A 13,641-nucleotide genomic window follows, 5' to 3' on the forward strand; every position below is an offset into this window, starting at 1 on the left:
CAGGGCAGGCTTCATGCTGCAGGTGTGGCATTTAATGGAGCATTTATGGCTGCTTCAGGAGATAGAAGTCCAGAAAGCTGTGCTTCGGTGCACACGGTTTAGACGGGATCCAACTCGACAAAGGCCATAAAAACCTTTTACATTTTTGTTTAGAAATTACAAGATGAACGCGTCAGAGAAACATACGTACAAAAATAATTTATTGTTCATTAATACAATAAGGCCGCAATTGCTGCATTAGTGACTTTGCAATCCTGCACTTTAGTACAACAAAACAAACCATTTCCTCACCGTCAAGATCAGGTTCCTAGTAAACCCCTCTTGGAAAACTGAAAAGCTGGTCAATTTCCAAGCACTGAAGTACACCATTCAATGTTCTCTGGTAGTCTGAATTTCTTTGGGAGACCCATCGCAATTGTGTAACTGCACCACCTCTGCCAGACTTTTGCTCCTTCCATCCTTCCCGTTACAGTTCTCAATCATGCTGGATGTCTGCGCAGACCATCAAATTTCATGTGTGGATCCAACAGGAAAAATTCCAGCGCCAATAAGCACCTAGGTTTTCTAACACAGGAAGCCCTGCCATATCACTGCTGTCTGTTATGCACACAGAGTCCTGTTCCTTTTGGACTCTTTTTCGCCGTGGGAAGCTTGAGCGTTTGGAACCTGCACTCTCTGGGAGGCATCCAGAGTTCTGCTGAATTCTGCTGAAACCATGGATGCAAATAGCCATTGTAGAAGTCGGCGGCTGTCAGCTTCTTCTTCAGTATAACGGCTTTGACACCAACCCAGCCTTCCTGAAAGGGGAAACAATGCAGAGATGGTAGCCAAGCACGCTCACAATTATGCCGCGCAGGTAAGGAATCTACTGCAGGGTTCATTCCCCTGCTGTTTTCGATTTTGCCTTTAAGCCAAGTTTCCCAACCTATGCTTTCACAGAGAGATGCATGATAAAATCTTAGAAAGTGGGAGGTGAGCATGCCGGGATTCTGGTGCCCGGAGTAGGCTTTGCACAATTATTTGGTTCTATTCTCAGATAAGAGAAGCAATAAATAGGCACAAATAGGCAAGTTAAATGCAAGTCATTTCCTTAATCACATGGAGCAGCAAAGCCGAGGAGGAGACAAACACCAGGCATACCTTGCAACGAACCATCAACGTCTGCAACTGCTTATGGTAGACTACCGATCCAGGGGCTGTTCCATGTTCAGTTGCTAACCTATCTGAATGCAAAAGATACATGTTCTACACATTGCTTTTCTATAATAGTCAATTGTTGTTATCCCCTCTTGCCTCCAATTTAGACATCCGACGCCATCACAAATTAAAAGCTCTTGCAAGAGCTCTGAAAGGTTGCAAGGGTTTGGCCAGCTATCAGAGGAAACAGCTCACGAGTTATACAATTGAGACTAACTCCCTGTATAGCCTACAAATTCCTTATGGAGTGCAAACGCAAGAGGGCATTTTCAATTTCATTTGTTGTGCTGGGTCTTGGGTGTCACAACAGCATACAACAAAGGATGCCATTTCCTCGGTATGCTGGTTTTGATCCCTTGCTGGTCATTAAAGTTGCCTCCAACACATCAAAAGCATTGCCCTGAGTTGTGCTGATAGGCAGTCAGGAGCCAAATCAATGGAAATTCTCTTGGAAACATCAAAGCCAAGGGCAAACAGCTCCTTCATTTTACACAAGCGTTTCCAGTTTTCTGCTTAACTACTGCCTCACACTTGGGAACATTAAAAGATTGGACTAAATACCGGGAAGGCCATTGACTGCGTCCATGTCCTCAATATCCAACAATTTGATAACGGTGCCCATCCAAAGTGTTTGCAGAGGCATCTGGAAAAAAGGCAGACTCATATCAGTTAAAGTAATCCAGATTTCATATCTACTCCCTGGTTCCATGCTCAGGTGCGAATTCCCATATTTTACTGATGTGATATGACACCATCAATGTCTACCATAACAGCTGAGTTAGAAAAGAGCAAGAGTCCAGTAACACCTATAAGACTAACAAAATTAGTGGTAAGAGTATGAGCTTTCATGAGAGTCAGCTCACTTCTTCAGAAAGGTGCTACTGGACTCTTGCTCTTTTTCACTGCTACAGACAGACTAACACGGCTACCCATCTTGATCTAGCTGAGTTAGAAGAAAGTCTATTTCAGGGCAGGGGGAAAATCAACAGAAGTGAAGTGTTCCCAGATACAGTCTCAGCCACGAGATAGACATGTATGCTATCTGAGCATGTTTATATTTTACAAGTAGCGAACAGTACTGGAAATAAGGGGCCAATAATCCCAAACTTGGGGGGTATGGGGTACAACTTTTTTGAGACCCCTTGGCCTCTATGGATGAAAATACAAGGTGTGTAGTTAACTGTAACCTCATTAAATCATTTTAAAAACAAACCTAGAGCAAGGATCGCTACAGTCACCAGAAAGATACTGCCAACTTCCATGCAAGGGCGTCCAAGAGACTAGTACTCTGCTTTACTGCCAGTTGGCTTGTCACTAAGTAGAATCTTGCAAGAAAATGGGAGACTCAAGAGCCCCAGACGTGCGACACATTTACAAGCATGAAACTAGCTCTCTCTCCAAAAGTTGAATTTCTTTTAAATGGGCTAGAAACTTGTGAACGTATTTGCCAGGCTGGCCTTACCGTTGCTCCCAAGGCTCGATGCAGCTGCAGGACTTGCTCAGAGGTCTGCTCTTCCCACTGGACAAAACTCATTGAAACGGTGACCTTAGGAGCTTGTGAAATAAAAGCAAGAGGCATCAGGACACCACGTGTTGGGGCTTGCAACTCTTAATTCTAGCTTTGTTTTAAACTGAGCCTACTGCCCAACGTCAGTTATTATTTGCATTCATTTACTGCAGTGCATGGTGGAGGAAATGGTTATTGCAGATGGCCCCCCAAAACTAAGGAGTTCTCTCACTGCTCTCCTGTTCCCCATTCCCACGCTCTAAGGTGATTCGTTAGAATAATCAGTTACTGAACTTCGGGGTGGGGGGAGAGTGGATACAGATGGAAAATGGCAAACTTGATTCTGGAGAAGCCCCATCAAAATTAACCAGCGGAAGCATGCGAAAACTATAAATCCACCAGGTTTACCCACATTACGCATGAAACAGCCAGCACATACCAAATGTCATTCCTTCCTTTGGTTGTTCTTTCTTGTTCCGTAAGCATTCCGGTAAATTTTGCAGCACAGCAATGAGCTACGAGAAAGAAAAAGCCCCCCAAATATATTATGTCCTACAAAAAAATGCCTCACAGCAATAAACTTCCTCTTATATCTTTTGATCAGTCAGAAACCGTAAATCAGTATCCCGGAAACGTTCTCCCTCAAAAATTTTTTGGCGACACTGCAGAAAAGAGGGGACGCCAACTCACCATGTTTGCACCCACTTTAGACAACAGCAGCTCCAGCTCTTTTGCTGAACAGCCAGCCGGGACATCAAAGGTTTCCTGTTTGACGACTGGACCTACATCGAACCTTGAAATAAAACACGAGTATTAAACTTTTCTGCTAATTCAAGATCTAGACATAGTTTGAAAACAGACTATGAAAACTAAGAAAGCATAAACAAACAACCGCAGGCAGAGGAGATAAATGAATAATCATTTAGGTGAAACTGGCATTCTCTTGGATTCGATGAATAATCATTTAGGTGAAATTGGCACTCTACAGTCGTAGATTCGATGAATAACCATTTAGGTGAAATTGGCACTCTACAGTCTTAGATTCTGGACAGCCTCTGCCTGTCAAAGTAACCAGTAGTGGGCAAGATGAGCCAGTGCTATAATGCAGCTACCTGTCTTCACATTCATGTACCTGGCAATTCAAAACCTTCTTAAAAATAAGAGTGCCTCAGCTCTGAACACATCAATTTTTATCAAAGCATATGTTAACAAAATTTAAAACACTAGGAAAAAACCGGAATGAAGGAGCTGCTATACCTTTTCGGTTTAATCTGCATAACTGTCACCCCAGTAACTCTATCGCCATGGAGCACTGTGTGGATTATTGGTGCAGGGCCACGCCACCGTGGAAGGCAGCTGGGATGGACATTCAGCATGCCACTGCATCAGAACATTTGGAAATTAGAATAGGACCAGTAATTCTGTAACATACACAAGTGGGCATTATCCATGTTAGCGAGTACTTACAAATAACAGCTTAACATACTGAATAATTCCCCCAAAGAAATATTTAAGAAAAAGCTAGATTCTTCATTCCACCCCGCAAATAAACAGAAGGAAGTTCAGAGACAAAGGCTGATTCCGCACACGTTGGATAATGCACTTTCAATGCACATTATCAATCGTTTGAGGTGGATTTTTTGTTCCGCACGCAAAAAAATCCGTTCCAAATTATCTATAAAGAGGATTGGAAGTGCGTTATCCAACGTGTGCGGAATCACTCAAAGATACAAGGGGGGTGGAGGATAAAGGAAGAAAGCAGATACGCCAGCCCAGACACCCGATATGGGTGGTGGATTACTGAAGACGTGCATGCTCACATAAGCACAATTCTATGCCCTGCCAATGCATCCCACCTGAGCTTGAAAGTGGAGACGGAGGGAAGCAGCTATGCATACTGGTGCTGGTGGAGTTATTGCCAGGAAAGAGGCTGATACGTGTTTGCACTCATGCATAAACATACAGTGTGGATGTACATGTGCATACATTAAGGTCCACACTAGGTTGTTTTGTTCCAGGTCTAAGCAACACACGATAATGACCCTGGGATAATTGCATTTAACCCTATTATAATCAAAAAGAGTCCAGTAGCACCTTTAAGACTAACCAATTTTATTGTAGCATAAGCTTTCGAGAATCACATTCTCTTCGTCAGATGCATCTGACGAAGAGAACGTGATTCTCAAAAGCTTATGCTACAATAAAATTGGTTAGTTTTAAAGGTGCTACTGCACTCTTTTTGATTTTGCTACTACAGACTAACACGGCTAACTCCTCTGGATCTATAACCCTATTATAGTCAGACATACAATATAAATCTACACATATTACTCAGAAGGAAGTCCTAGTGAGTTTAATGTGATCTACTCCTGAGTAAAAATGCACAAAGTACTGGTTGCTCTAGCCGTGCTTCTCAAAAGTTGTACAAAATGCCCTTCATCACAGTTCAATACAAACCAGAAGGCAATACTGCAGAGACAGAAAAAGACACATGCTGTTTAAGTTTCTAGTTAAAATTTGAAGCTGCCATCAACCGTGACCTGAGGAACTGCAGGAAAGAGGAACCATTTGGAAATTCACCCCCACCTCATCCCAGATTCCATAAACTCTAGGCCTTGTACAGGCTTATTTCCTCTAAAAGATGATTCCGCACACGTTGGATAATGCACTTTCAATGCACTTTATCAATCATTTGAGGTGGATTTTTTGTTCCGCACATGAAAAAAATCCGTTCCAAATGATCTATAAAGAGGATTGGAAGTGCATTATCCAACGTGTGCGGAATCACTCTTTACATTCCATGCCTCCTACAGCATATGTAGTGTTCCTGAGGTCATTCCCCATACCCTGCTTTGGTCATTTTACAAAGTCGTCATTTTCTTGTCGAAGGCTTTCACGGCCGGAGAACGATGGTTGTTGTGGGTTTTCCGGGCTGTATTGCCGTGGTCTTGGCATTGTAGTTCCTGACGTTTCGCCAGCAGCTGTGGCTGGCATCTTCTGAGGTGTAGCACCAAAAGACAGAGATCTCTCAGTGTCGCACTGTGACACTGAGAGATCCCTGTCTTTCTGTGCTACACCTCCGAAGATGCCAGCCACAGCTGCTGGCAAAACGTCAGGAACTACAATGCCAAGACCACGGCAATACAGCCCGGAAAACCCACAACAACCATCGTCATTTTCTGTATACTTGGGAGCCCATACCTTCTCTGTGGGCTGCCTGGTTTTGCCAGCCTTGTGATTGGCAAGAACCACCTAGTTTACAAGCATTAGTCTCCACAGCTGCAGAACAGTGTTGCTTTTGGCTCTGGCATCTCTGTGGTGGAAACCCTATATTCTTCACCTTGGAAGTAGAAGACCAGCTAAATTTTAAACCTGAAACTTCAATAAGGACTGCACTGGGAATATATCTCCTTGGATTAATGCTTCATACTGGCATGGCTCTGAGCTATTGTGTGTAAGCTTTCAAATACGACAAAGCTCTACTTCAGGTAGCAAAGCCTTGCCCACCTTTAGTGATAGAATTGGGTTTGATTACACATCTCTTTACCCAACATCTCCCCTACAGCTTCAGAGATAAAAGCTTTGCTATATATATTTTTTCTACCGGCAAAATAAGCTGATACAGATGCAATCAGTGGTTCTCATTATCCCAGCCTTACTATGGGAATTTCAGGATGAGGTCCTCACTCAGCAGACGCCCAAATGAAGCCACCACACCAACATCAAAGTCATCACATGGCCCTATATCTGGCCACAGGCGGATGGGGAGCTGAAACTGCTCTGCGTAGTTCTTGACAGCGTGGCCCTTAGGCAGCTGAGACTGCAAGGTCACCACCTCCAGCCGATTTACAAGTGGATCTGGTCCCAGCTCTCTGCAACAGGAGGAGATAAAATAGATTCCTGAGGAAGGGCTTCAAGACCCTCCCAAGTTACTGTCACTGCAATACCCACACTGCTACCCCTTCCTCTCCAGTTTCTCTTCTGTATCTATCTGTATCTCCCTTCCAGTACCTGTTGAAGCTTTGGAGCAGTGACCTATGTTTTCACACAGTACTCTTATACAGAGGTCAAGTTACAATCTGGGAGACCCAGCTTCAAGTCCCCATTCTTCCATGGAAGCTCACTGGGTGGCGTTAGGCCACACTCTCTCCCCTCCCCTTAATTTGCCTTGTTGAGAGGATAAAATTGAACGAATAAAATGGAGAAGAGACATTGTAAGCTGTTCTGGGACCTATTTGTAAGAAGAGCAGGGTACAAATATCTAAATAAGTAAAATATAAAAGTAACTGTCAAACACTATAGATGCAAGTGCATTTTAAAGTGTTCCCCAATCTGCTATATAAAACATTGTTATTAGGATCAACTTAAATCACAAAACAGCAAGGAAGCTTTTCAGTTTCTCAGAACCGTTGAGGACTAAAAGGAACTGCTGCATACTGCATACTTGAGACGGATGTTTTAGGGCATGCTAAAAAAGCCACTGGTGTGCACTTTGCAGCTTTAAAATGGAAAACAGAATCGGGAATACACAAAGCTACACTTGCAGTGACATCCTATGGGCTTAGACTAGAGTTAAATCTGTTTAGGATTTCACTGTTAGTCTATCAGGATTAGTGTGATGTTCTCTTTGGCTTGCAAGTCAGGAACAGGGTATTCACTAATAGTCTCTCTACACAAGACACTTCAGTGCTTGTTTGTCAAGTATAGGGAGATGCAATATTAGCCAGGAAGTGTAGTTTAAAAAGACAGAGCCAGTGGAGATCGCTCCTTAGGAGGTTTGTTAATTTCATCTTCACCTCCCAAAGGCTCTGTCAATTTCACCAGTCCCTTTGCACAGCTCCAGTGTATAGCAAAGCCTTTGCCCTGCTGCTGGCTCTGTCTTTTTAAACTACCCTTCTTGGTGCATCTCCTGACACATGTCAGATTTCTCTTGTAGAGAGACCCTAAGATTCCTGCTCTTGAGTTCATGTAGTAGAGGCAGGTGTGTCCAAAACAAGATCCACATTTATTAGCAAGTAGATATAAGGATGGGGGCTACTGGCTCATGCCATACAATCTACAAGTATAACAATCAGCTCCCAACAGGGATTCCACTCCATGCGACTAAACTGACACAAATAAATACAAGAGAGGGGATCAAAGTATTTCATTGCAATGCATACAACAGACAAACCTTATTAAGATAATAAAATGGAAAGAATAAAATAGAGGAGAGAATAACATTGACAATTAGCCTCACGTCCTCTGAGCAAGGGCTCTCCAGGAGCCATTCATGTCACGTCCTAGCTCACTTTTTTAACTGGGAAGTACCTGAGGCTGAACTTAAGACCAGTAGCACACAAGGCAGATGCTCGACCACTGGGCCACAGCCCTTCCTTACACTCCAGTGTGCTCAGATGGTAAAAAAAGAGCTCAAGGAGAAACTGTAGCTCAGTGGAAGAGCGTCAGCTTTGCATGCAGTAAGTCCCAAGTTCAATTCCCCCCTTTTGCTCTCCTTCCTCCAGGCCCATCATTTCGCACCAGTCCTTGGTAGGGTTGCCAGCCTCCAGGAGGTGGCTGGAGATCTCCCGGAATTAGTTGATCTCCAGGCCACAGAGATCAATGGCTGCTCTGCAGGATGGATTCTATGGGATTACACCCTACTGAGGTCCTTCCCTCCCCGAAACTCTGCCCTCTCCAGGCTCCTCTCACAAAACCTCCAGGAACTTCCCAACCTGGAGCTGGCCACCCGAGCTGCCCGCCTTCTCCAGGTCTGATCCAGCTTCCCCCTGACCTCCGCGCCCTCCCCGAGTGACCCACCGAGCAGCCCGCAGCGCTCCCAGAGTCTCGGCCGCGAAGTTGTCGGTGCCGAAGAACAAGACCCTCCAAGGGGGCTTCTCCCGCCTCTGAGCCTCGCCGGCCACCGTCGCCCGGCCCCGACCGCAGCTCCACCCGCCCCGCCAAGCCCTCAGGATGCGGCCCCTCATTGCCTCTTCCGGGAACAAACGTCGCCGCCGTGACGCAAATAGCGCGCGACCCCCTCGCCTCTCGTCTGCGTGTGGGCGGGACCTAGAGGGCTTGTGGGCGGGGCGAGTGGGATGCGTTGACCTAGGCGGAGGCTCGCCGCGTGGCCTTCTGGGATAGCTGTGAGGCCGCAGCAACCGAAGGGGGCTGTATCCATGGCAACCGTCTCTGCTCCACGAGTAGGAATTCAACAGGGGAAGCTTCCTCGACACCGAGGAAGCATATCCTGTTGAATCTGTTGTGCTGCTGCTGGTTGACAGCAATCTCAGGAACCCTTCTGAAAGAAATAAAACATTTTATTTAGTTTATTTATATATCTGTATTCTGCTATAGTCCTCTACTGGAGGACTCAAAGCGGCTTACAAATAAGCCCAATACTGTTTAGACGAACAAGCAACAACAAATACTCAGCAGCATCCCAGGAGCCTATTTTTTTGTTTCTTACTTATCTAGGTTAGTTATTTGCTGGCTTGTCATACCAGATGTCCCATGCCCAAATTGGCTTGCAGCAATAGCAAATACATTTATTTATTTATTTATTTAAAACATTTATATGCTGCTTTTCCATCCAAATAGGGCCTTCCAAGCTAAACCAATAAAATGATAACATTGTCTCCTATCAAAGGCACATAAGGCAGCCTGTGTGCTGCTTCCTCCATTTTATGATTAGAAAAACCCTGTAAGAGTCCAGTAGCACGTATAAGACTAACAAAATTTGTTTTAGGATATGAGCTTTCTTGTGCCCCAGCTCACTTCTTCAGATACGCTGTAAGATAGGCTAGGGCTGAGAGAGACCAGTTGGCATAAGTTCATCCAGTGAGCCTCCTGACTAATTTAAGCCAGGGCTCTCCAGCCCTACTAAACCACCACACTGGCTGTTGTCATGCTTAGGGCCTAGGGTTGCCAGCTCCAAGTTGGGAAATTTTGGAGATCTGGGGGGTGAAACCTGGAGAAAGTGGGGTTTGGGGAGGGAAAGGATCTTGGCATGGCATAATTCCATAGAGCCCCCCCCCACCCCCAAAGTAGCCAGGTGAAATGATCTCTGTGGCCTGGAGACCAGTTGTAATTCCGGGAGATCTCCAGCCACTACCTGGAGGCTGGCAACCCTATTAGGGCCTCAGAGCATACACAGAACAGTTACTTATGTCACCTCTGAATATTGTATCCAGCTCCTCACCTCAACATGTCTGGGATGAGAGAATCTCCAAGACTGGCTGTGTCTTAAGTTTTCCAAGCAGGCTCGAAATGGCACCCCTGTCCTGGAAATTCTCCTCTGGTTCTCATCTCTCTCTCTTCTCTCCATTGGCAAACTCATGGTACCTGTGTTCAGGAACCTGTCATCAAGAACTAGTTAGTGACTGAGCACTTTCATAAACCAGAACTTCAGAAATGCAAAATCATGGTTAATTATAACAACGGTTAATCTGTGGAACTAGGATTCACCTCACAGACAAGCATTCAGATCTGGCTTGATGACACCCACTCAGTTCCAGAGCTATGGACCATCTTTCCAAACTTACATAAATATTACACTGAATATGAAAGAGGACAGATCAGAGGGATACCCCACATATCAGCTCCTCATAGGGAGCAGATTCCATGGCTCCCTTCACCGTTGTCTCCATGCTATCACACAGAAGAGACTGAAAGCAACACAATCCCTTCCCTTGTATTTCAGTCTGTTGTTCATGATAGTGAAGAAAGCTGGCATGATCTATAAAATATTTCAAAACTTAAACGTATTACCCATCATAGAAATCGAGTGGACATCGTAACAGGGCATGTTGGGATATAAACTACTGGACTACTGGAATATTTTTATTGTTATTTAAAGAAAGAACAAAACGTTTAACTTGATTTTTATGTGACAAAAAAAGAGGCCACAGTTATTCTGTAACCAGGTTGCTGAGGTGAAAGACCCTGAGGAGAGAAGATAAGAACTGAAAGGACAGATAAGTCAGACTAAATGTGCCAAGTCCAGATATACACATTTACAGAGGTCATTTCATAGAAAAAGAGCTGGAGGAACTCATTAGCATAACTCATTAGCATAACTCATTAACATATGCCACACCCCTTGCCATCGCTGGAAGTGTCAGTAGCATACCTGATTTGCATATACCACACCCCCTGACATCACCTATCCTGGCTGTTTCGGACCCAATCCTGACCATTCAGGGCCAAATTTGGGCTCAAAATGGCCAGGATCAGGCCTCTGCTGAGCGGGAGAGTGATCCACTACTCATCAGAGGTCCGATCCTGGCTATTTTGAGATCAATCCTGGCTGTTTTGAGCCCAATCCTGGCTGAAAGGGGTACAAAATGGCCAGGATCAGGTCCGACATAGCCAGGATTCAGCTGCTGCCAGACAGGGGAGTGTTCCCCCACCTGGCAGTGGCCCAATCAGGGCCATTTTGGCCCCAATTCAGGACAAAGCCACTGGGCCATTTGGGCCCAGATTAGGGCCGTAATGGCCAGGACCAGGTTGGTGCTGGGCGGGGGAGGCTTCCCCTGCCCAGCACCGATCCCAATCCTGACTGAAACGGGCCCAAAATGGCCAAAAGTCGGGTGGGTGGGGCCACTTGACATGACCTCTTTGGAGAACTGCCAGAACTGCATTCTTGCACGTTCCCCCTCAAAATGAGCCCTGCCCTTTTCTCCCTAGGAATATCAAGAACAGCACTAGGAACCTTACTAGCTGCAGTCCCACTTCTTAATCCTTCAAGTAGGAACATCAAAGAATATTCATTCCACGCATGAACATGCAAAACTGCCTTTCTCTGAGTTCAGACCCTTGCAGTGAAATCCTGAGCAGAGTTATTCCAGACTAAGCCCATTGATTTTAATGGGCTTAGACTGTAGTAAGTCTGTTTAGGATTTCACTGTTGGTGTATCAAGGTCACGGCTGTCTGTTCTGACTGGTAGCTGCTCAGACGGAGGTCTTTCACATCACCTAATACTACATCTTTTTAACTGGAGATTCCACAGATTGAACCTGACCCTTGACAGGTAAAGGAAGTGTTCTACCACTGAGCTCGGGCCCTACCAAAAAGGCACATGGGCCCAGCTAGCTGAATTCAGCAAAAGACTTCTGAAGGACAATGGCAGAGCCTTATGTTGGTTTTCAGATATGCAAACTGTTTAAAGAGGAAGGCTAAAATTATTTGGTTCATTAGCAGGGAAAGGGTGCCAGAAATGGAAAACAAAAGCAGCCACTGGATAAAGGTGTGCCAACAATGCCATTACAAAGCTCATGACATATAGTCAGAAATAAAGAGCTGCCTCCGTATCTGGGCAGTGAGTCAAGGCCAAGATATTTTGGTGCTTGAGTAGGGTTACCAGCCTCCAGGTAGTGGCTGGAGATCTCCCAGAATTACAACTGGTCTCCAGGCCACAGAGATCAGTTCACCTGGAGAAAATGGCTACTTTTGGGGTGGACTCTATGGAATTATGCCATGCCAAGGTCCTTTCCCTCCCCAAACCCCACTTTCTGCAGGTTTCTCCAGGTTTCACCGCCCAGATCTCCAGGAATTTCCCAGCTTGAAGCTGGCAACCCTATGCTTGAGGCAGAAAATTCACATGACACCTTCCCATTAATTGGCATGGAATGGGGCATCCATTGGGAGAGTTCTCCTCTGCAAGCTCTTGGGCAGCTCTCCAGTTTTTTTTAATGGGGAAACCTCTTGGGAGTCACTTGTCTTCCTCTTCGCCACCTTCAATGGCATCTAAAGTTGGCCCCATCCTCTTGCCTTGTGATAGGATCATGGGGCAGAGCTTTCTATGCTGATGTGAAAACCATTTCATGGGACTGAAAAACACTTTTTATCATCCAGTTCTTTAAAAAGAGAAACCTGAGCTGTCCAAAACATCAATATTAATTACTTATAACTGATTTAAGATTACACAGACTGAGACAATATATCTGGAAGGGATAGGGTTGCCAGCTCCAAGTTGGGAAATTCCTGAAGACCTGGAGGGTGAAACCTGGAGAAACCTGAAGATAGTGGGGTTTGTGGAGGGAAAAGACCTTGGCATGGCATAATTCCATAGAGTCCACCCCCCAAAGTAGCCATTTTCTCCAGGTGAACTGATCTCTGTGGCTTGGAGACCAGTTGTAATTCCGAGAGATCTCCAGCCACTACCTGGAGGCTGGCAACCCTAGGAAGGGATGTATGTTAGAACTATTTCCTGGTGCCTCAGTTTCCAAGACTCAGTGGGACTGGGGCAAGATCTCCATGACAGCTTCAGGGGATGGACTCTTATTGTATACCATAAAGTTTCAGTGAAATGGAAGTGCTAGAGTGACAACACATTTCTGTTGAGCCCCTCCTCAAACTCTGCCCTCCCAGGCACTGCCTCCAAATCCTCTGGAATTTCTCAAGCCAGAGTTGGTAACCACACCATTCTGCCCTCTGTTTAAAGAACTCCAGGGGGTTCCTCCTCCAGGTTGGGAAATTCCTGGTGATTTGGGGGTAGAGCTAAGGGAGGGAGCTCAGCAGGGATCTGATGCCATAGAGGCCACCCTCCAAAGCTGCCATTTTTTTTGCCAGAGGAGCTGATCTCTGTATTTTGGAGGTCAATTGCAATTCCAGGAAAACTCCAGGCCCTACCTGGAGGTTGGCAACCCCACTACAACCCATGCCAAATGGTCGTCTTACAGTGCATAAGTTGTTTAGCTTGATTTATCTTACATTTATCTCCATTGTTAAGCTCATCTTTTGATGGTTCCTTGTTTCCACTGAGAAGTTTATCTTTTGAAAGTCCCTTGTTTTACGTCACTTTGGCCACGAGTTTATAAGCAACAAATTGTTCATTCATGGAGGATGAAGTTGTACAGAAAATTATCAGCAGAAGTGAAAAGATAGTGCAGCCGTCTACCTCGTTCCAAGTTCACGGCATGGTTTCATTTCACGATAGCATGAAAGTCCTTTTTGA

At 45.2% G+C, this 13,641-nt stretch overlaps 1 protein-coding gene across 1 annotated transcript; it reads right to left on the bottom strand.

Moving 5' to 3' along the window:
* Nucleotides 1-189: 189 nt before the first annotated feature.
* On the bottom strand, nucleotides 190-8,688 carry MTFMT (mitochondrial methionyl-tRNA formyltransferase). The gene is made up of 9 exons (XM_055002896.1): nucleotides 8,504-8,688; nucleotides 6,364-6,576; nucleotides 3,962-4,084; nucleotides 3,395-3,497; nucleotides 3,144-3,219; nucleotides 2,660-2,751; nucleotides 1,759-1,840; nucleotides 1,141-1,223; nucleotides 190-797 (listed from the first exon to the last, which is right to left on the bottom strand). Exons 1-9 carry the CDS (start codon nucleotides 8,668-8,670, stop codon nucleotides 588-590), a joined length of 1,149 nt encoding a protein of 382 aa, XP_054858871.1. The 5' UTR covers nucleotides 8,671-8,688; the 3' UTR covers nucleotides 190-587.
* Between the last annotated feature and the right edge of the window lie 4,953 nt (nucleotides 8,689-13,641).

The sequence above is a fragment of the Eublepharis macularius genome, chromosome 18, assembly GCF_028583425.1.
Source record: "Eublepharis macularius isolate TG4126 chromosome 18, MPM_Emac_v1.0, whole genome shotgun sequence".
NCBI lineage: Eukaryota > Metazoa > Chordata > Lepidosauria > Squamata > Eublepharidae > Eublepharis > Eublepharis macularius.

Bases quoted from the DNA above. Each gene is read 5' to 3' on its own strand.
- MTFMT (XM_055002896.1), bottom strand. From the start codon at position 8,670: ATGAGGGGCCGCATCCTGAGGGCTTGGCGGGGCGGGTGGAGCTGCGGT. The intron at 2,752-3,143 runs GTATGTGCTGGC...TTATTTCACAAG, and splicing joins AAAGGAAGGAATGACATTTG to CTCCTAAGGTCACCGTTTCA. The intron at 1,224-1,758 runs GTATTTAGTCCA...TTTTGCATTCAG, and splicing joins CGCAGTCAATGGCCTTCCCG to ATAGGTTAGCAACTGAACAT.